The sequence below is a fragment of the Babylonia areolata genome, chromosome 33 (genome assembly GCF_041734735.1).
Source record: "Babylonia areolata isolate BAREFJ2019XMU chromosome 33, ASM4173473v1, whole genome shotgun sequence".
NCBI classification, from domain to species: domain Eukaryota; kingdom Metazoa; phylum Mollusca; class Gastropoda; order Neogastropoda; family Buccinidae; genus Babylonia; species Babylonia areolata.
Window position 1 is genome coordinate 11,370,423 of NC_134908.1, and position 23,083 is coordinate 11,393,505.

At 42.4% G+C, this 23,083-nt stretch overlaps 1 protein-coding gene across 1 annotated transcript in view; it reads left to right on the forward strand.

Moving 5' to 3' along the window:
- The first annotated feature begins 319 nt into the window (after nucleotides 1–319).
- The window catches only part of LOC143277258 (14-3-3 protein beta/alpha-like), a 29,516-nt gene continuing 6,752 nt past the window's right edge, over nucleotides 320–23,083 (forward strand). Inside the window, exons 1-4 of the mRNA XM_076582036.1 lie at nucleotides 320–721; nucleotides 4,827–4,965; nucleotides 8,935–9,098; nucleotides 10,966–11,061. Coding sequence (XP_076438151.1) covers nucleotides 407–721; nucleotides 4,827–4,965; nucleotides 8,935–9,098; nucleotides 10,966–11,061 — 714 coding nt within the window. The 5' untranslated portion in view covers nucleotides 320–406. The remainder of the gene's footprint in view (nucleotides 722–4,826; nucleotides 4,966–8,934; nucleotides 9,099–10,965; nucleotides 11,062–23,083) is intronic.

Sequence of the window (23,083 nt, forward strand, 5' to 3'; positions counted from 1 at the left end):
ATCACTTGTCCTCTAGTATCATCGAAATGTAATAATTTGAAAATTGAAGTGTGATCATTTATTGCCATGGATACCATGACGTCAACCAGCAAGACTCATGGGGTTTCGGAGTCACGCGGATGAATACTTGCAAATGACTGTAAGTGCATGCGCCACTTCGCCACATAAATAGTTCCCAAATATTAAACACCCTGTCCCGAGGATGATCATTGTATCACATCTATAGAAAAAATGGTGTTTTTCAAATACTTAATTTCAGAGTACAAGAATAAGATAAACTTTCAGTTTTTTTAAATCTCAGTATATTCAGCACTGACGAGAAAGTAGGCATTACGTCGGCCATTTTGGATACTCTTTATCAATCCAGTTGGTAGCGAAGTGTACATCGCATGCCACAACAGGAAACATGTCTTCAAAAAAAGATTTATATGTAAATAAGGCAAAGCTTGCCGAGCAAGCTGAACGTTACGATGATATGGCGAAATACATGAAAGATTTGGTGGAAGAGAGCTCCGGTGACAGTAAGTGTGTCCTCAGCAACGACGAGAGAAATCTACTGTCGGTTGCGTACAAGAATGTCGTCGGTGCCCGACGCTCGTCGTGGAGGGTTATGTCCAGTATCGAGGCTAAAACCGAAGCCTCCGAGAAGAAGCAGAACATGACAAAAAAATATAAAGAAAAAATCGAATTGGAGCTGATATCGACCTGCAACGATGTGTTGGTATGTTTGCTCTTCTGAGTCATTCCAGTAGACATTCGTTGCATTCCATAATGATCTCGGGGATTTGTGTCATTACCGGTCTGTGAATGTATGTCGGTGCGTGCGTGTGTGTGTGTGTGTGCGCTGTGCAGTGCAGTGCAGTGCAGTGCAAGGTTCTTTTTGGCCAACAGTCTTGTCTCGCCTTTCTGATCAGACGAGCATCCAAGTTATATTACTTATATTAATTATAAGGAAGTTGATCACTGATTTTTATTTCACAGCCATATGAAGAAAATTAAAAACTTATAAGAATGCCACATTTCATTATGTTACCACTATTGTGAATATTGATAATGACATTTTATAGCTAGGCTTATTATTTTGTATTAAATTAGAAATTGTATCAGGTCATATCACATTTCTTAGTTACCCGTCATTCATCTGGCAGAATGAACGCCCACGCCATGTTATGAACACTACTCTATACTCATTCCATCTTGAGGGGAAAATTGTGGATATATATTGTCATAGTACTAGTGCTTCTGAGTAGTATTATAACTGTTACTTGCATTCGCTCTAGTCTACCATCAGCATGAGTACTATCAGAACTAACCTGGCTGAACTGGCCTGTTTCTTCAAGTATGTTCCACCATATCTCACATTCTATTCTGTTGAAGTGTATTCGAGGGGGCCCTATAAATATGATTGATGATAATCTGTATAGACTATAGCTCAAGAACAAGATGCTACATGCACTGAATTTTGGGAAGACCTGTCATGTTGGTGGATATATCACATGTTAATATTCTTTTGTCTACAGAATTCTCAGTGTGAAAATCAAGCTGCAGTGAGCACCACTGCTTTTTTTTTTTTTTTCTGGTGGTGATGGTTTAAGTTGTTTTATTTTTTTTATCTGCAACTGTATTTATTTTCCTATCATTATCAAAGGGGATTTTTCTACAGAATTTTGCCAGGGTCAACCCTTTTGTCACTATGGGTTCTTTTACATGCGCTATGTCCATGGTGCACACGGGATCTCAGTTTATCATCTAAATGACAAACGTTCACTTCTGATCAATGCTCAAGGTTGAGTGAAAGGGCAAAAAATAGTGACAAGAGTGGAATTCAAACCTGTTCACCCAGATTTTCTCACTTCCTCAATTCCTGGGCAGACTGTGACCTCTTGGCCCATTCTCCACTGGGGTTCTTTCAAAGTTTAAATTAAATGGGTGACATTCTGAGTCATTGGAGTTGCACGATATATGATGTGGGTACTTATATGGCGCCTATCCTCGATCAGTAGATGATTGAAATTTGAATGCTCAGTATGAATCATGATTCGATGTTCAGTTTGACCCATGTAGATTATGACTAGAAAATTGTGATCTGATTGCTGTTGGTTCTCCTTCTTGAACTTTTTACACCTGAGAATTAGTCATTTCAAAACTGGCAGTGGTGGTTTATGGTAAAATACCAAGATTACATGTTTTGACTGTTTTATTATGCACACAAGCCCATTTACAGTGACATTCATAGGCCCACTTTCAGTGACTTCACAAGCCCACTTATAGTGACTGGTTCTGGGGAAATAATAAAATATCTAGTTGAACATTTAGAAAACTGATGAGTCAAAATCATGTGTCACTGTCAGGCTACAGCTTGAGTCTGACAGTATACTAACATTATCTGCTGTGAAGAAGTTTTTCCCATACTAGAAGCATCCTCTGCCCTCCCTCCCCCATATTTCCTTTGTCACTGTGTTCAGGAAAACATAAAGGAGTGAAAGAAAACAATATGAAGACAGCTGCTGACAAAGCTGCTGATATCAAAACAGTAAATGTACCCATGCTCCTCTTCCTTAAGATTAAATCAGAACAAGAACAGCATGAATTCTGTTGATACTCCTGTAAGATATTTTTGTTCCTAGAAACTTCCTTGTGGATGAACAAACTTAAGTCTGGGAGAAATGTTGCTCACTTGCTGTTGTTGATAGACAAGAAAACTGTACGGGCAGGCAGGTAGTCTTTGGATTTTTTTTTTTTTTTTTTTTTTTTTTTTACACTACTCACCATTGGCAACTTACTGGATTTTATTCAGTCTCAGGTGGGAAAAAATAGATGGCCAGTGTGAGTAATTTACTTGCTTTATAGAGGGCTGACAAAGTCTGAAAGTGACTTGTATGTGAATGTATTGTACTCAGCTTTTGCTTATAGTTGTGAGGTATCAGTTTGTCTCAGTCTCAGTCTTAGACAAGCATGCACATGGCCATCCCCCAACTTAATATTTAAGCCTTTCTAAAAGAAAAAAAATATATATAATTTTTTAAAATAAATTTTAAAAAGAGAGAAGATTTGTTAGAAAATGTAGACCTGTGAAAGTGAGATGCATTCTTATATCCTGTCAACATTGTTTTGTTTTGTTTTTTAATCCTATGATATTGATAATTGATACTGATAGTAACAGACTTATAACTGTGTGGTCATGGTGAGAGAACCAAAACAGGTTCAGTGTCAGGGATCAAAGTTCATGGTCATACAATGACAAAATCCAAAACTTTTCAAAGCATGATAGAGCTTGTAGATTTGTGTACGTTTTGACGCGCTTGTGTATACATACAAAGTGAGTTTATGTTATAACCCGGCGTTAGGTTGTCCGTGTGTGTGTATGTATGTATGTCTGTGTGTCCATGGTAAACTTTTACATTGTCATTTTCTCTGAAAATACTTTGTTTACCAATACCATATTCAGCTTTAAGTACACAGTTTTGAAAAAAAAAAATCTTCACAGTCATACCAATAATAGGTTGAACTTGAACGTCTACTGAATTTAGGCTATTTCTGAATTATTAACAGTTTATATTATTGATGCTCGATCCGGCTTCAGAAAACACTGTTACCTCTTTGCAGCTGCCGGAATGTAGGCATTGTGTTAAGAGGATGCCATGACCTTGTTTTTCTTGTTTGCAATTAAAAGGAAAGAAATAAAAATTCTGGACAGAACACATACTCATGATACTGATACAGTGATACTAACTTAGTAACTACATTATTGACGTGTTTACTGCATATGAATATATTTATAAGTGGACATTAAATTAACTCAAATGAACATAAAAGAAAATTCGAATCGACTGTTTCATGGAGTTCAGGTCAACCTTTTCAACACAGGTCTGTGCAGATCTTGACAAAAAATATGTCAAGCTTGATGCGATGGCAACATCTCTTCACTGCCAAAGTAAAAGAATTTCTTCAATAATTATTGACTCGTTTACTGCATATGAATGTTTTAAAGTGGATGCTGAAGAAACTAGAATGAACAGAAAAGAGAAATTGAACGGACGGTGTCATAGTTTCTTAGTGAGTGAAAAGAGCTTCTTGAAGTGATGGGAATGTGTCCATTACCTCGGACTTCTTAAGTGCCCGAGATAGACCAAATAACATGATGTAAACAGCGTTGTCACTTCGATTACCATTGTCGATTTATTCCACTAAAATAACATGCTCAAATGATAATTTTTTAACGTCATTGTTGAAGCCGTGTCAGCACAGTGGATAAAACCACTCATTCTCGATTCGAACATCTTCTGTTATTATAATAACAGAGTTCGAACATCTTCTGTTCGAATCTGCATGGAACTTTTTTTTTTCTTTTTCTTTTTTTTAACGGGAAGCTTTATGTAATTATATTTATAATAACAGAGTTCTAATACATTTCAGCAAACTGATTTTCATAACTTAATATAAGATTCATTATTATTACTGTTTTCTCTTTTTTTTTTCCATTTAGTGTATACCACAAGTGAGTCGTGAAGGCCTTGCCTTTCCTGTCTTCTAATGTTCATTAAATTTGATAGATTGTAGCATAACATGCCAACCTTTTCAAAAGTCATGTTTAGTCAATTAGTGGTCAAATACTGAAATAGTCAAGGTCCTAAAGGTGACAAAATCAGAAAATGCAAGATTAAGATAGGGTTGTCCAGTTGCAAGATAAAAATAGTACTTGCAGCAGTGTCTTTTATTTTTCTGTTGTACAGTTCTTGTGCTGGATTACAGGGATATTGCTCTGGAGCTTTGAATCAGTTGTAGGCTTGTTGATTTATAGTGTGTGTGTGTGTGTGTGTCTTTAGGAATTGTTGGACAAGTACCTGATTGACAGCTCACAGGACAGCTCCAGTGACCAGGAAGACAGCAGGGTGTTCTACCTGAAAATGAAGGGTGACTACTTCCGCTACCTGTCTGAAGTGACATTGTCCCAGGACAAAGAAGGTAGAGGGACATGATATTTGGATATTTTACCATGGTGTTTCAGGTGAAATTGAACGCCTCATGATTATGTATTTGGTCCAGAATCTGAGTGTTATATTTTCTTTTATAAGTTTAACACTGAAAGTTTATTATTAAAAAAAAAATTAAAATGAAAAAAATCGGTTTCATGGCTGAAATTATTTTTCAGTAGAGAGTTTAGACTATTTGAGTATTTCACAACTGACTCTGACCAGATAAACTAAAGGTATTTACTGTTTCAGTTTGACACTCAAAAAACAGAACTTACTTCAGAGTAGATGAAAGCAAACATAAATTTCAAAACATGCATGTAAAGTTTCTAACATCACAACATTTTTTTCCTGTTCAGTGCCTATGTCAGCGGACGTACTACAGAAAGTGTTGCTGTATTGTATGTAAGATGTCCACTGATGTACTGCATCATTTTTCCTTTACCAGAGTTTGGTTCAGTGACCATAAACATATTTTGAATGGTTAATTTGGTGTGTCTGGATGATAAAAATACGACTTAACTTAATATACATCAGGTGGAAGACCCCTTTCTTCTTGATAATGATTTTCTAACTGGACCACTTGGAATGAACCTGGAAGGGGGTTTGCTTCGAATGCAAAAAAGCAAAGACAGTGGTCTTAGTCAGCAGATCTACACAACTTTGCAGGCTGTGCAAATGATTATGGATAGGCACAGTGATGTAGATGAATCTCTTTTTCTGATTTGTTTGAACATGATTACACAACCATAACGATGAAACGCAAAGCAACATTGTTCAGTCTCAGCATACATCATTTTTGAGCGGCTGACAGTGACAGAGAGATGGGTGGGTATGACTATAAGCCTGTAGTTTGAAGGAGTGGGAAGTGGGGTAGAAGAAGGAAAGGGACTGGGCACTGGCCAGTGGTGTAAATCAATAGGTCTTAGGCTAGTCGGAGAGCAATGAAGGGGGCGTGCTGTGGACATCAGAGAACTGTTGTCACTGATTACTGCCATGGTTAGGACAGGAGCCAATAATTGTGATTTTCATGAAACCCAGGGTTGAATGTGCAAACGTATCAATTTTGCCACGCTCTTTGTCACTGGTCAGAACAGACCTGTTTGCAGGGAAAGCAAAACAGCATGCACATTAGATGATTTTTGTCAGCCCACATGCTGCATTGACTGAGTTAGTCATTTGATTTAGTGTCATTAATTGATTAAACTTAAAGAGTTTCTTTTTCTTTTGGGAAAAGTCTTTGATGTCATAAAGCTTGACTGCAGTTTCTGATCATTTTTGACTCACTTGTGTAAACAAGTGAGTCTATGTTTTAACCCGGTGTTCGGTTGTCTGTGTGTGTGTCTGTGTGTCCGTGGTAAACTTTAACATTGACATTTTCTCTGCAACTACTTTGTCAGTTGACACCAAATTTGGCATAAAAATAGGAAAAATTCAGTTCTTTCCAGTCATCTTGTTTAAAACAATATTGCGCCTCTGGGATGGGCACAAAAAAATAAAGAATGAAGCCTAATTATATGCAAACTGCATTTACTGTTATATTTATATTTTTTGTATTCTCTAAACTTGGCACTTTGATCTGATATTCTGACCCAACAGCTAGAGCAGTCATTATTATCATTTTTTGTTCAAACAGGAACTTCTTTTGCTAAGCATGGGAGTTTTATTTATTTTGCAAACGTTTTGGTGCAGATAGTAAAAAAAGGGAAGTTACTCTGTAATGCTAGGGGGAGTTAATTTGCTTTAAACTGATCTTTCTCATCTTAAACATTACATTTTGAAACAAGAGAGGCAAGGCCTTCAAGACTCACTTATGATGCACTTTTTAAAAAACATCCAAGCTTTTATTTATTGAGTATAATTTCAAAATGTAATGTTTAAGATGAGAAAGATCAGTTTAAAGCAAACTAAGTCCCCCAGCAGAGTAATTTCCCTTGTTTTACTGCCTGCAGCAAAACGTTTGCAATAAACAAAACTTTCATGCTTAGCAAAAGAAGTTCCTGTTTGAACAAAAAATGAAAATAATGACAGATCTTTTGTTGAGTCGAATACCAGATCAAAGTGCCAAGTTTAGAGAATATAAAAAATATAAATATAACAGTAAATGCATTATACTCAATACATAAAAAGCTTGGATTTTTTTTTAAAGTGTATCACAAGTGAGTCTTGAAGGCTCTGCCTCTTGTTTTATGTTGATTGTGCCCACATTTGCCATTGTTGTGACAGTCATTCACTTACATAATACATATTGTCTGCAAGAGTTGTGATTGTTATCATAATCTTACAACCTGTTTTATGTTGATGTTTTTTGTACTCATGCAAACAAAGCGAGTCTGGGTGATAACCCAGTGTTCGTGTGTCTGTGGTAAATATGAACAAATTCATTTTCTCTTAGAAATACTTTGTCAATACTGGATGTGATATAAACATTGTGGAAAGCCATAAAATCTTCTTGGTTAAGCCATGTGTCTGATTCTGAATTGTGAATGGTTTATATTGCTGAGGTTCCGATTCAAGGAAATCTATTTGGTTCTGCCCTGTTTGTTGCCTGAACGATTGGGTTTAAAGACGGATTGACATCATTTTTCTTGTTTGCAAATAAAAGAAAAGAATTAAAAATTCTGGTCGGAACACTTAGATTGGTTAGAACGATACTTACTACACCATGTGAATATTTGAAAGTGGATACTGAATTAACTAGAAAAAAGTAGAATGAACGTTATTGTTTTTTGTTTTTTTTAATTGAATCGATGGCACCCCTAGGGCAGAGCTTTCTCAGCTTCCGTAGACCTTGCGCCACCACACTGATTTGTGCAGATCTGGTAAAAATGGCAATGTTGCAATGCCTGAGGCGATGGCAGCTTCACCTTTACCATGAACTTAAAAAGAATTCTTAGATAATGGAGATTTATCAAAGTAACATGATTTAAACAGTGTTGTCACCTCTAACAGAGTAATGAATTTATCGCACTAAAAAAAGAAAGAAAAAACAAACGACTTTAGATGTTAATTTTTGATAACACTGCTCAGTTTTGTTTTGGTCTTGAGTTGATCTTGTTTCCGAGCGCAACTTGCAAAGTTACAACTTACATGGTTCAATGCCAATCAAGTTTTTATCTTTTCTTTTTTCTCTTTTTTGCGGGGTGGGTTTTTTTTGTTTTTTTTTGTTTGTTTTTTTTGTTTTGTTTTGTTTTTTGTTGTTGTTTTTTTTTTGTTTATTTGTTTTTGTTTTTGCTTCTCCTTTTTTTTCCAACTTCATAATACAGAACTCAGTTTTTAATGATTTTGCCCCTCCCTTTTATATATATATATATATATATATATATATATATATATATATATATATATATATGTCTTCTCTTGATTCCTTTGTTGGATAGAGCGTATGTCACAATCCTGGAAAGGGGGATAACTTTTTTTTATGGGATTTTCTTTACTGTAAGTTTAAACTGCAAGAAAATGTGTTATTCAATTTCAGTTTAGTGTTATGTTCATACAGCGTGCATCTCAGGCCCAGCAAATTTTTTTCCCCAAGCAATTTACAATTGAGGAAGAAACAACTGGAGGTGAAAAACAATTTAAATGAACAATTTGTCCCCCAAACCATAAAGTTTCAAATTTATTTCCCCTTATTCCCATCCCCCGACCCCCCCCCCCCCCCCCCCCCCCAGGCCCACCTCCCTTTTTTTTTGGTTTTTGTTTTGCTTGTAGTTTTTAGAGGTGTTTGATTGGCTAAGAGAGGACCAGGCAAGACGGGTCATCTTTTCACTGTTAGCCGCATGAAATTTGGCCAAGCAGAGCAAGCCGATGGGCCTAGTTTGTATCAGTTTGGCATGGTACAGTATATGTATCACCAAACATGGAGTATAATACAAACTCCTCCTATTTATGACAAATGATTCCCCTGTGATAAAACCTCTTTTCTCTCTGCTTCAGTGTTTTCTTGATTGATTGGTTTCAGCACACATGAAAAACTCTGAAGGAGCGTACGAGAAGGCCACTGAAATTGCTGAAGCCAAGATGGCTCCCACTCACCCCATTCGTCTGGGACTGGCACTGAACTACTCTGTTTTCTATTATGAAATCATGAATAAACCACAGAAGGCCTGCAACCTGGCCAAAAAGGTAAACTGCCCTATATATCTGAGTTATACCTTTTTTGGAGGGGGGTGGGGGGGGGTCACTCACAATCTCATCTTTCTTCCTTCATTTTTCTGTCTGTCATTGTTTCAAGCTGTGATCATGTGTGTGTCTACAGAAATTTTTATTTTGGATTTGTTTCACAGATTTTTTTGTGTGCTGCACATTAAATGAATAGCATTCAGTTACAAATGTAGGAAGAATACAAGAGCACCTGGGTCCAGATATTCTTGAAATCTGGTTTTGAAAAGATTCTGTCAGGTTGTTTCTGTATGAGTTAAATATGCAGTTGTTTTCCAGTTTCCATCTTTAGTATTTTTACAGTAGATTTCAAGACATTTCGTCTGTGAGATAAAAAGAAATAAGTTAATGCTGGATTTGCCTCAACTACTTCAGTGTTCACTATGTGAAGTGAAGGGTTTGAATTATTGAAATAAATGGTTGAGCATCAGAGTAACTGACAGTTTCTTCAGGTGCTGTTTTGCCTTGAGGTTGGTTTCTTTGAGCAGTGCTTGGCAAGCAGGCACTGCTTTTTGTATTGGAGCATCCAAGCCGGAAAGTCATGGTTAAAGTGGTAATGAATATTGTTTTATGAGAACTATTACTATGACAGTTATGCCCAGACATTAAACAGTGATATTTCAGTTGGACCCAGGCTGCCTTGTTCTATGAAAGGGGGAAACATTCAGCCCACAAGTTGGTTAGACGACCGACTCAAGTTGCTAATAGCCTAATACTAATAGTAAACAGCCAGCCTTACTTATTCTTAGATAGTCTGCAGCTTACTTGCACTCTCTTTGTTTAGTAGTAGATTAATAGCGACAAAGAAATTTAGAGAAAGACTTGAAGTTGAACATCTGCAAAAACAGTTTTATATGATATTTTATCATTTGCAACTCCAACCCTTTGCTTTTGTGTCCAGTATATTTTCTGCTTGCATTTCTTGCAGTTGCAGAAAAAGCAGACAGGTGAATAGGGTTAATGTTCCCAGCTAAGTCTTGTCCATGGAAAATTTACTATCATTGACTTGTAGACGGGCGCAATAGCCGAATGGTTAAAGCATTGGACTTTCAGTCTGAAGGTCCCGGGTTCAAATCACTGGAGACGGCGCCTGGTGGGTAAAGGGTGGAGATTTTTATGATCTCCCAGGTCAACAAATATGCAGACCTGCCAGTGCCTGAACCTCCTTTGTGTATACGCAAGCAGAAGATCAAGTACGCACGTTAAAGATCCTGTAATCCATGTCAGCGTTCGGTGGGTTATGGAAACAAGAACATACCCAGCATGCACACCCCCAAAAGCGGAGTATAGCTGCCTACATGGTGGGTTAAAAACGGTCATACACATAAAAGCCCACTTGGGCATATACAAGTGAACGTGGGAGTTGCAGCCCATAAACGCAGAAGAAGAAGAAGAATTGACGTGTATACATGTGTGTGTGGAATTATCACTCTCAGAAAACTACATTCAATTAATTGTTCTTAAACAGCCTGTCATAGATTCCCACCCTTTGTCGTTGTTTCAGATCATTTAACACAGCTATTTAGATGGGATCAAATACCCCCATGTGGCTACCATTATCTTCCTGTCTCTTACAATATGAGTTTTCTCAAAGGTGTAAGGGTGCTTCCCAAGGACTACTGGTTTGTTGGATGGAAATTTACTTCATTTGGTGAAGTTACTGGATGAGTTACTTTTTCCATTGTAATTCCCATGACACTACAACATTTGCATAATCCTACCCATCCACCCATCCCCCAAAAAAGAAGAAAAAAAAGAAACTTTTTACAGATTCCTAAATGATAATGAATCAGTCTAATGCCTGTTCATGGAGTGCCTGTATGTGTTGCAGGCTTTTGATGATGCCATTTCGGAGTTAGACCAGTTGAGTGAAGAGTCGTACAAAGACAGCACCTTGATCATGCAGCTGTTACGAGATAATCTCACGGTAAGTCTTGCATGGTGTTTTGTTGGATTTTTTTGTATCTGTGGTCCCATGTTCTATGCCCTGTTTATCTCTGCTCCTCAGCTGAACATACTGGGTCTCAGTACATAGCCACAATTTTGTCGCATTTTTACTGACCGGTGGCAGTTTGTTCCTGTTTGTCACCAACATCAAAATATTTTTTCCGATTTATATTGGGCCAGCAAGGTTTACGCGCCTGGTTCCTTGTTGTAAACCATTTGGTAGTGTTGCAAAATACTTGATGTTCTGTGTGCAGTTTGGGGTGTGAGTCTCACAATAAGTCTCAGGTGATGAAACTGAGCCAAAGCATATCGTATGCGTGTTTACTGTGAACCAGAGTTGCTGATTTGTTTGTCTGAACAGGCGATTGACTTCATTCGTAATGATGTATGCCGATATGACTGAGTGTGATCGTTCTTTAACCCTCTTACACCCAGGTCGCCTAGCACTTATCACTTGTGAAATCCTATGCCAAGGGGAATAACTTGTGATTTTCGATAGTGGGTAATTATAAACCTAGATTAAAAATATAATTACCTTCTTTAGTTGCACATGTTTATTTTTCCTGCATTATACACATAATAAAGTTGCAAAAGAATTTTTGTTTCCAGGCTCATGTTGCTTTGTAAAATGTGTCAAATTTGGTCAACTTTGAAAAAAATTATTTTATTTACGTATGATTTTCTTTGGAATAAGTTTGTCTGGTCTGCAGTGTCTTCTAACACACCTTCTTTTTATTATTTTTCTTACTCAACTTAAGTTGCAACAATGAACATGCTGATTTTTATGTCTTTTCATTTTGAGGGATGATGTGTTTTCCTATGATGGTGTGGAGAAAAACAACAGCAAACAAAAACATACAGCAAATCTACCTCACATGTAATTTCTCTGTAAAGAAAAATATAACCCATTGACCTTGGAAAAAATCAGGAAGATCGTGCAGAATGCCAATTAATATCAGTGCAAACGACGACTGACAGTATCGATTCCGACGGTCTGGCGATCAGTTCACGATTTTGGAGGTCCGGAGGTCGATTCACAACTTTGTAGGTCCGGCAGTCGATTCACGATTTCGGAGGTCCGGCAATTGATTCACACTGAAGTACCAACTACACTCTTAATATTGGTGAAACTCGGTCAGTGGATGTCTAGATCACTCAGTACAGTTGACTTTTACAAAATTCTTGTGCAGAAATCATCTTCAGAACAGTCGTTCAGATTACGCTTCGACTTCGACAGTCATCAAATTCATCTTGCAGCTTTGAAACTTCAGAACTTTGGTAAAACTTAACCAAATCAGTAATATTAAAACTTAACCAAATCAGTAATATATTCCATTGAACTAGCACAATCAGGAAGATTGTGCAGAACGCCAATAAATATCAGTGAAATTAAGACTGACTCAGTGACAGTATCGATTTCAGAGGTCCTGCGTTTGATTCATGATTTTGGAGGTCCAGCGATTGATGCACATTCATTATACCAACTTCACTCTCACCGTTGGCAAAACTCAGGCAGTCGATATTTAGGTCACTCAGTTCAATCAATTTTTACAAGGTTCTCACGCAAAAATCATTAAAACAGTTCAAAATTATCTTCAGAATCATCGTTCAGAGTACACTAAAGCTCTCGGCAATCATCAAACTCATCTTGCAACTTAAAAATTCACATTTGGTGTCATATACTGTACCATGTCAAACTGATGCAAACTAGGCCTATTGGTTTGCTCTGCTTGGCCAAATTTCGCGCGGCTAACAGTGAAAAGACGGGCCCACCGCTCTCAGCCAATCAAACGCCTCTAAAAACTATAAGCGCTTAATCATTCCTTTGGCCAAGGCTCTCCACGCCATCTTGTCAGGTTTACGCTCTGTCTCGTCTTACGCTTTTTTCGGCTGTTGAGCGTATCCTTTTGGCCTTATTTTGTTGCATGCGGCTTGTGTTTATTGTATTCTTACATTCTGTGTACTCGATTCGACTCGGCACCCTCGATTCGTTCGATTTTTTCTGCCTCTAAGTCGATCCTGTCTTTCCTTTCTCTGTTGGGGGTCGGATTTTCGCTGGGTGCCTAAGCGCAGGTTCCATGCCTCGTGTGCCATACCACGAAGGCAGGGAATCATGATGCTGGGATTGAGACTCGGTAAGAGACTCTCCCAGACCCGGAGCTCATGATTCCTCCCGATACGGACCGCGGCGATGCGTCGTTAGACGCTGATCGCGGAGGCGACGTTCGTACCAGTAAAACGGTCATGAAGGGGACCGGGGGGAAAGAGGTACGAGCGTCGCCTCCCGAGGTGTCCCAGCGCGAGGCAGGGAGAAGGGTGAATGGCAAGTCATCTCCGTGCTGTGGGGACTCGCAGCGAGGCGCGGACTCCCGAGGGGAGGCCGCGCCCGGCCATTACCCGGGTCCCCACTCGGAGACGGCCCTCGCGTGCCCCATTGTTGTTCCCCCTCCTCCCTTCTCTGTCGACCCCCCTCCCCCACCTCCTTTTGGGGGGGGAGAAAAATTTGGTTCCGGGGGGGGATCTCTACTTTGCCCACCCCGGGCCAAGCCACCCCAGTCTCCCCACGGGAGGGGATTCGGGGCGCGTGGCAACCTGCTCTGCAGGTCTTCCCGCTATCCGGCCGGTCTCCCCTGCTGGGGGAGGCCCGTGCGTGTCAGGCGGTTCCGGGCAGTCAGCCCGCTCGTCTTCGGGCGGGACTGACACCCAAGTCGGACCTGACCTCCCTCCGACTTGGCCAGGTTGTTCCCTTCATGGAGGTCAATGCACCAGTGACCCTTGGGGTTTGGGTCACAGTATGGCTGGTGCCCACGGGTAGTTACCCCCATTCTACCCGTACTGGGGCGCATCTAGGGTGCACACTGGGTTGCCGGGAGCACCAAGGGCCAGCCCCTTGTCTGCTCCCCACCGGACCCAACCCAGCACATCTCACAGGGTGACACACACAGCCCCGACAAGTGGGATCGACTTCTTGTCGGTCAGGTCGAGCTCCTCGACCAATATTGCCACTCTGTCCACAAATCGGGCCTCTGTCAACCCACAGGTGACCACCACGGTCACAACGGCCTCCTTGTCAGGACCGACGGCTGCTCAGGGGCCCTACTCGGCCCGGCGGAGCCAGCAGTCCCCACCTGCCCAGCCCTCGGTCCTACAGTGAGATGAGTGGGTGTTTGTCCCCACACAGCACTCGTGGGTCGCTCTTGCATCCAGGGACGCCCTCTCTGAAAAGGTGTGGCACCCACCATCCCAAGCATGGTTGGACCTACGGTCCACACGCTCCCCACCCGCTTCAGGTGTCAAGGACATAACAGTGGCGGCCATGGTCCCGGCTCGGGATCGTCCCAGCTCATCCCGCTGGGCTGACCACAGCTCACAGGACGCCCCAGTGGGTACATCCACTTGGGATGGCACCCAGCAGGGGATGGACTGCGAACAAGAGTGGGAGCCCCTGTCTTCGGATGAGGACGAACAAGCAGATGAGCACTCTTCGCCCACATCCCAGGGGGGACAGATTGAGCCCGTGCCTCCCTAGGGACCAGCCTGAACCAAACTCGGACTTTGCCGAGCTCGAACTGACCCTCCCCAATAGGGCCACGTATGCCGAATCAGTCCCTCAGGCTACTTTGTTACCCTTGACCCTCCTTACGCCATGTGACTCTAACTCCAGAACCACAAGGCAACTCAGAGCGCCAGAAATGGTGCAGGTATGGCTTATTAAGTCAGCCCGCACTGTCAGGGGTGCTGCTTCCATCCCTCCTCCAGGCAGGGAGTCCCTCTCTGCCCCGGGCGCCTTTTCCCCGGGAAAGTTTCTTAAAGATTCCTCCAAGGGAGGGTTGTGGTCCTGGTACACACAGGACCACCCTGCCTACAGCGGAGCAGAGCCCTCCGCACAGGACAGGATGTTGGTCTCACAGCGCACCACCTTCCCCACTTCAGCTAACCTATCCTTTAAAACGTTAGCAGAGTGGGACAAATTGGCCCGCTGCTGCCCCCTCGAGGTTTCCACGGCGTACACCTTCGACACGTTCCTTCACAGGGCCAATGAGCTGTGGGAACAGTGTCCAGTTAATCAGGACAAGGGGTCTCCTTCCTCTGTCCCGCCGGGCCTCTTCACCGACCAGAGGTTACACGCTTTTGGCAATAGGGTAGCATCTGGTCTCACGGCAGCTGCAGACACAGCTACCAGCCTTCACTTCAATACTGTGCTAGCGCGGCGTGATGCCATTTTCAGCCTCTCTAACATTCCTGTGGAGGAGAGGGCTGCCCTGCGGTCCATCCCAGCACAGCAGCATCCCTCTTCGGCCAGTTCCCGCCCCATTTTGTCAGCCACAGGGCAGAGACAAACAGGGAGGTGGCCTCATATTTGGCCCACACCTCTCATGGGCTCCAGGGTTCTATGCCATTGAAGAGACTGGCCACCAGGGCCCCTCCATATACCACGCCGCCTGTCAAGGCAGCGTGTGCCGAATCAGTGGCAGAGGAATAAACCACCTTAGGTCTGTCCAAGCCGACCGGCCATGCCCAAGGCCAGAAGGCAGCACCCCCAATGACTGGGCCCCGATTCAGCACCGCCAGTCGTTCAGCCCCTCCAAGTAGGAAACTTGTCCCGGCATGCACATCAGTGGTGTGCTCTGGGACTCAACGACGGGATTATGTCGGTGCTAGAGTCGGGGTACATGCTGTCTTGGGTGGAGGATCTCCCCCCTCTAAAGATCCACTCCTCCTCCTTAGGTGCCCAGCTCGACGGAGCAGGAGAGCGTCCTAGAAAAAGAGATATCGCACCCACTCCTCATGGGGCTATATCTCAACTCTCGGACCCGGGCCCCGGTTTTTACGGCTGGTTGTTGGTGATTCCAAAGGTCTCGGGAGGGTGGAGACCAGTTTTGAACTTGTCCCCCCTCAACAAATTCCTCCCCAAAATCAAATTCAAGATGGACACACAGGCACAGATTCGGGAGACCATCCAACAAGGTGATTGGCCTACCTCTATCGATCTGGAAGATGCTTATTTTCATATACTCATCCATTCGGCATCCCGTCGGTACCTGAGGTTCGTGTGGAGGGACAAGGGGTTCCAGTTCCCGGCCCTCCCATTTGGTCTGTCCCTTGCCCCTTTCCTGTCTACCAAGGTGGTGCGGGAATTGGTGTCCATCGTCCGCTTGGAATCCATTTGTCTCTGTGAGTACCTGGACGACTTGCTTATCCTGGCCCAGTCGCAGGCCCTGTGCCTGAGTCATACGGCCAGACTTCTAGACCTTTGCTCCCAACTGGGCTTCCTCATGGACCAGCAGATATGCGATCTGTCCCCATGTCAGTCCTTCGACTTCTTAGGGATGAGATTCGACATGCGGTCTATGATAGTCTCTCTGGCGCCAGATCACTGGGACCGTCTGGCAGGCCTCCTCAGCCACTGGCGCCACTCCTCCCAAGATACAGTGCAGACACTTTCTTCCCTCTTGGGCATGATGGAGTCCACGGCACCTCTCATTCCCCTGGACAGGGTTCTCAAGCGCCCTCTCCAGAGGGCACTGAGGTTACGCCGGTCCCAGAGCACTCATCCATGGGATACCCAGATATGTCTGGGCGAGTGTTTCCTCGAGGTGAGATCAGAGTGGTTAATCACCCCCTTTGGACACAGGGGGTGCCCTTAGCCCCACCTACTCTTCAGGTGGCACTCTTCACAGACGCCTCCTCCCTGGGCTGGGGAGCCCACATGGACTCACTCTATGCAGCAGGGACTTGGTCCCCGGAGGAGCGCCTATGCCACATCAATGTTCTGGAACTGGAGGCAGTTCGCAGGACTCTCCTGCACTTCATGGGGGAGGCCACTGGCAAGACCATCCGCTTGTTCACGGACAAGACGACGGTCGCATGTTATGTGAACAAATGGGGGGAGCGCACTCGGCAGACCTCTCAATGCGGACTGAGGCTCTCCTCCATTTGGTGCCACAGCAAGGGCATTGCACTTTCAGCGAGACACTGAGCAGGAAAAACCAACTACTTTGGCAGATGCTCTTAGCAGGTCCAAGAGTGTCATGCGCACAGAGTGCACCCTGGACAAGGACAGCCTTCAGGGGGTGTGGGAACAGTGGTTTCGGCCGATGGTGAACCTTGTTCAACAAGAGACTTCCCACTTCCGTGTCTTCGGTTGCCGACCCAGAAGCGTGGGCAGTGGATGCTCTCTCTCTAGATTGGAGCAGTCTGATTGCCTCCGCGTTTCTTCCCTTTCCATTTCTGTCCAAGGTGATACGGAAAGACAGATTGGAACACCCGCAGCTGATCCTCATTGCGCCGAAATGGCCAGCCCAGACCTGGTTTCCGGACCTTCAGTCCCTGACACATGTTCCCACCCCTGGAACTTGAAACCAAATCTCATCTGCTGAGGCAGCCTCGCTCGGGCACTCCGCATTCCAATCCTCAACTGCTCCACCAGCACGCATGGCTGCTGTGCGGTCGGAACTGTCAGCATCACCATTGAAGTCCTTGACCCCTCGGTCGGCCTCTGTGTCGGCTGCGCTGACCCAGGGGTCTGCCTCCTCTGACCTCCTCTCCATAGTCACCAGAGCAGGAGGCAGGGAACGGAGACTTTGTATGACTTTCGCGGGAAGATATGGTTGCGGTGGTGTACAGCTCAGGGCATTACCCCTACGAACCTTACGAGCATGCAGCTGGCCAACTTTCTGGCTCTCTGCTCCTCGGTTCATCCTGTCTGCTAGTTCTGTGCGAGGGTACAGGTCTGCCTTCTGTACCACAATGCAAACAGCTAGGTGGTTCCGCCTTTGAAGCGGATTGCCTGCTCAGAGAGGTGGCTAGGGGTGCCCCTCTGAAGGAAGCTAGAGACCCCAGAAGAGTGCCCCTCTGGGACTTGTTCCTGGTGCTGGATTTCATTCGAAAACAGCCCTTCCTACCATTGGGGACTATTCCTTTTGACATCCTCACCCTCAAGACCACTTTCCTTCTGTGGCTGCCCACAGGCAGTCGTAGAAGTGAGCTGCATGGGCTTAGTGGAATGCCACAAGATCTGGCCTTCCACAGAGATGGTTCCATCACTATTCGTTTCCTTCCAGAGTTTCTGGCTAAGAACCAAGACCCTGAGGTTCCTTCCCCCTCTCCGAGGGTCAGACCTTTGTCTGATATTCTTGCCCAAGATGATGAGGATAGGCACCTGTCCTGTTCGGTGTCTCAAATATTATTGGGATAGGTCTCGCCATAGGCGTTCTTCTCAGAGGTGTCTGCTCATCTCCCTCAATGAGAATTACAAGAAAGACATTGCTGCAGGCACCATTTCCCGCCAGGTTTCCCAAGTCATTCGTAGAGCCTACTCTCATGCACACAGGGATATCAGCTGTCTTCATCCCAGGGCACACGAAGTGCGGGCCATAGCTACTTCGGCTGCTTTCCAGCACTCAGTGCCAACGCAGCATGTCTTGGAGGCAGCCTTCTGGCCATCTGAGAATCCCTTCATCAACTTCTACCTCAGGAATTTCCATATGACCAGGGCTGACGGTTCCAAGGGGATTTCCTTTGTCGCGGCTAACACTGCCGTCTCAGTTACAAGGGCTCCCCATATGAACCAGTAGGCGTTGCCCTCCTCCATTTGCTTTAAATTCTGCATCAGTTTGACATGGTACAGTATATGACACCAAAAGGAGGAGTTTGTATTATACTCCATGTTTGGTGTTAAATATACTTACCATGTCAAACTCGAATGCCCGCCCGTCCGTCCCCGCGTCTCCGCCGTGGTTCTCATGGGGCATTTTTGTTCATGGCCACGGAATGATTAAGCGCTTATAGTTTTTAGAGGCGTTTGATTGGCTGAGAGCGGTGGGCCCGTCTTTTCACTGTTAGCCGCGCGAAATTTGGCCAAGCAGAGCAAACCAATAGGCCTAGTTTGCATCAGTTTGACATGGTAAGTACATTTAACACCAAACATGGAGTATAATACAAACTCCTCCTACTTTGTCAAAATTCTGAAAAGTGCAAAATGCATTACAGGAAGTGCCGAAAACGAGGCTGTGAATCTCGCGAGAGTCTTGTTTATGTAAACAACAATGGCTGCGCCCTTAGTAAGCACATGTTTAGTTGGTGGTACTGGGCACGTTTGGGTGTTACACTGCAAGCCACTACCAGACATAAATGTTGAAGGAGTGTTAACCCATTCAGTGCCTATAAGACATTAGCTGACGTTCTTTCCAAAATGTTGTCAAAGTGCCAATAAGTAGGTACTGGCAGCCTTTAAAAAAAAAAAAAAAAAAATGTCTAATGAAACAATTCTACAACAAGCTTTGATTAAAACTGCACGTCAAAACAAACACCCCACAGCAAAAATTATGATTCTATCTATATTAGAACCAAAGTTAAAGCCGAATGAAGTTCACTGAAATTGAGCCTTTTTATGCGCCATTTTGAGATTTTGTACAAATCTCTGATTTTACAGGATTACTTATGTTTAGAAAGCAACACAGAAGGCTAAAAACTAAGGAAAATAATGTTTTATATATAGTTATTATTTTTTCCAGCTATACAAGCTGATAGTTTTCTTGATGTTGAGTTCTAAAATCCAAACTTTTCTCAAATCTCCCTCAGCAAAATGTAAAAATAGGAAAATGGGCACAGTCTAGTCATTTTTAAAGCTACTTTGGTGAAATAAAGTGATCTATGTTCAGCTGAGCAAGGTCTTTAAAATGAGATAAAGGAATATTGCTATATGAAGAAAAAAGATTTACACCCATAACCCCCCAACAACCCTCTGGGTCTCCCTCCCTCCCCCCCTGTCCCCCACCCCCCACCCCTCCTTTTCCTGGCTAATCTGGGTGTTCCTTCTGTGTTACTCACATACCGTGGGACTGTAACATCATATCATAGAGTATCTTCATTGAATGTCAGATAAGCAAGTTCACTTCCCCTCACAGCTTTGAGAAACGTATCTTTCAGGTCTTCATAATTCATCTAGTATATTCTGAAAAATGTTTCATGGAGTAGTTAAGCAAAATTCCAGGCTTGTTTTCAAGAAATTGATGGAAAAGAATAGCAATGAAGGTCAATGGATGTGTTCATAATGTGTGTGCCAATCAAATATTTTTGTGCACCAGTTACTGATTTTAAAAAAAAAAAAAAAAAAAAAAAAAAAAAAAAATCAAATAGCACTGCTCCAGACCTGATCATCTGATGAAAACAGAATTCAGTTTGTTGAGAGAGAGGGGAGGGGGATGTATGTGAGCACTGGCATGGGACATTTTTATTTTTTGATAACAAGACTGAAGTGAAAGATGGTGCTCAATGATAATTGTGTTGTATTATTCATATAACTGATTTACATACACCAATGCACTTATGTAATATGTACAGCATAAAAACAGTACTACATGTAAACTAAAAGAGAAATAAACTTATGAAGGGGTGGGACATGGAAGAGCAAATATATTTAGAAAAAAGATTGGGATTATCATCATAACTATGTTTTTCTTAATGGAAATGTCTGTTCATTTGATTTCTTACACATATACAAATTTGCTTACAGTCAGTGAGTCACACAAAACATTCAACATGCATGCGTTAAAGCCAAGCAGATCTGTTGGATGTGATCTGTAATATGCGATAAATTCTTTCTTTTTTCTTTTTTTCTTTTTTTTTTTCTTTTTTTTTTAACACACACACATTCATACACACAACATTGGTATTTTCTCTCTCTCTCTCTCCTCAATTTAAAAGTCACATCCAGTGAACATATTTTCCTGTGTATTTTCTTGTTATCAAGTTGTAGGCATAGGTTCTGGAAAATTTGGGAACAGTATTTTGCAAATAAAAACAAAACCACTACCTTGAAATATGTGCTGATTAATCTTTTATTTCAACAACCAAAAACTTACATACTTCATATTAGTTGCATTCTGAAAATAGAGAAACAATTGTCACTCCAGCTTGTTCAAGTTGAACAGATAGGTGGCCTGATTTTTTGCACTTCATTGGATATTCCCAGTGATTGAGTACTTTTGTGCACTCATTTATGAAAAATTCCCCTCTTAAATGTTTGTCTTTGATATCATCAACAGCATAATGGTAAAATAGCTTGATCTCAAAGGTTTCCCTTGCCTATCGGGTTCTGGATCAAGATTGATGTTGAAGTTAGACACTTGTCTTAGATCATGGGTAGTTGCCATTTTGGCATCTGAATGATGCACAGCTGCTGTTTCGACTCCGGAGCTTGTCGGCATCATTAACCCTTTCGCTGATGGGTGCAATAGCCGAATGGTTAAAGCGCTGGACTTTCAATCTTAGGGTCCTGGGTTCGAATCTTGGTGCACCTGGTGGGTAAAGGGTGGAGATTTTTCCGATCTCCCAGGTCAACATATGTGCAGACCTGCTAGTGCCTGAACCCCCTTCATGTGTATGTGCACGCAGAAGATCAAATATGCACATTAAAGATCCTGTAATCCATGTCAGCGTTCGGTGGCTTATGGAAACAAGAATATACTCAGCATGCACACCCCCGAAAACGGAGTATGGCTGCCTACATGGCGGGGTAAAAAACAAAAAAACGGTCATACACGTAAAATGTTACATATCTGTCTGAGTGTGTATGTGTGTGCGTCTGAAATCTGATTGAATGACACAGGAAACGAATGATGAGCGCCCAGTGGCAGCCGTCAGTCGGCTCTACCCAGGTAGGCAGCCTGTGGTGCAAATGTCCCCGTGTATGTAAAGCGCTTAGAGCTTGGTCTCTGACCGAGGATAGGCGCTATAGAAGTATCCACATCAATCAATCAATCAAAATAACATTTAAATGAAATCTATTTGCCAGGGTTTTTTCACAAAAAATGGGTATAAATTTTCAAAAAAATTCTGTGCTCTTTGTTATTGAAGAAAGATCCATAAAACTATATATTTTCTGAAAGGTAAATGAATCAGGAATTCATCTTGCATGATGTTTTCCCATTTTATATATTCTTAGTGACAATAACTGACATGCTGTTGTTTTGAAATCAGTGTTTTGTTTTTGTCAAATTTTCAACTTGTTCATTACAAACATTAGTCAGGTAATTTGCACTAAAATATATTTTCTGGACAAATGGATATCTGCACACACAAAATCATACTAGAACAACCACAATAAAATAAATTAAAAAAGAGATAGATACACAATGCATTGTGACTTCTCCAAGTGATAATATGGATGTGAGGCCACACCCTCAGTCTCCACCCCTACCCCCAACCCCCCACCCCCTCTTCACCCCTCTCACACGGTCACTTTATTCAGTTCTCACCAGACCATGTTGGCATCAGCTAAGGAAAGCAGTCTTGGTTGATTTAGTTCCCTACGATTGCATGTCTTGAGCATGGTGTCAGTCCGACATTTTGTTGAGCGAGTGAGGAAAGGAGCCAGGCAAACACTGCTACGGTAACCCAACCAAAACATTCAAATAAAGGACTGCCTCATGATGTAGATGGTGTTTCTAGTTATGAATAGAATCTAGAATGATTCCCCAAGCTAAAGCTACTGGTATTTTGGTCAGTGAACTGAATGCAAATCAGGGGAAAGTCAGCATTTTTCAATGACGAATTATCTTTTCATTGTGGCAGCGAAGCATACATGCTTGTGATGACGAGTTATCTCATCATACAGGCAGCCTAGGGGTTAATGTCACGCGATAGTTTCGTATACCATTTGAAAGGGAATTAAAAGAGATTTCGTTTGATACCAGGCATTCATTCAAAACTTATTAACAGTTTTGAGAAATATATGCGTTTAAAAAAAAAAAAAAAGCGAAAATCCTTTTTCAAGCACTATATTCGCAAAAATAAGTTTATTATGCTAAAACAATAAACGCTGAAAAGGACAGGCTAAAACAAATACAGTAGTGCTAAAAATAGCTTTGTAGGTCAAAAGAATCCAGACAAACAAATCGAAAGAAAGACCCACCTGCAAATCCGTTGACAGGATCATATGTCAAGGCGGTCAATAACAGCATGCAAAAAGCCCTCCGGCTATCCATGATTTTTACTGA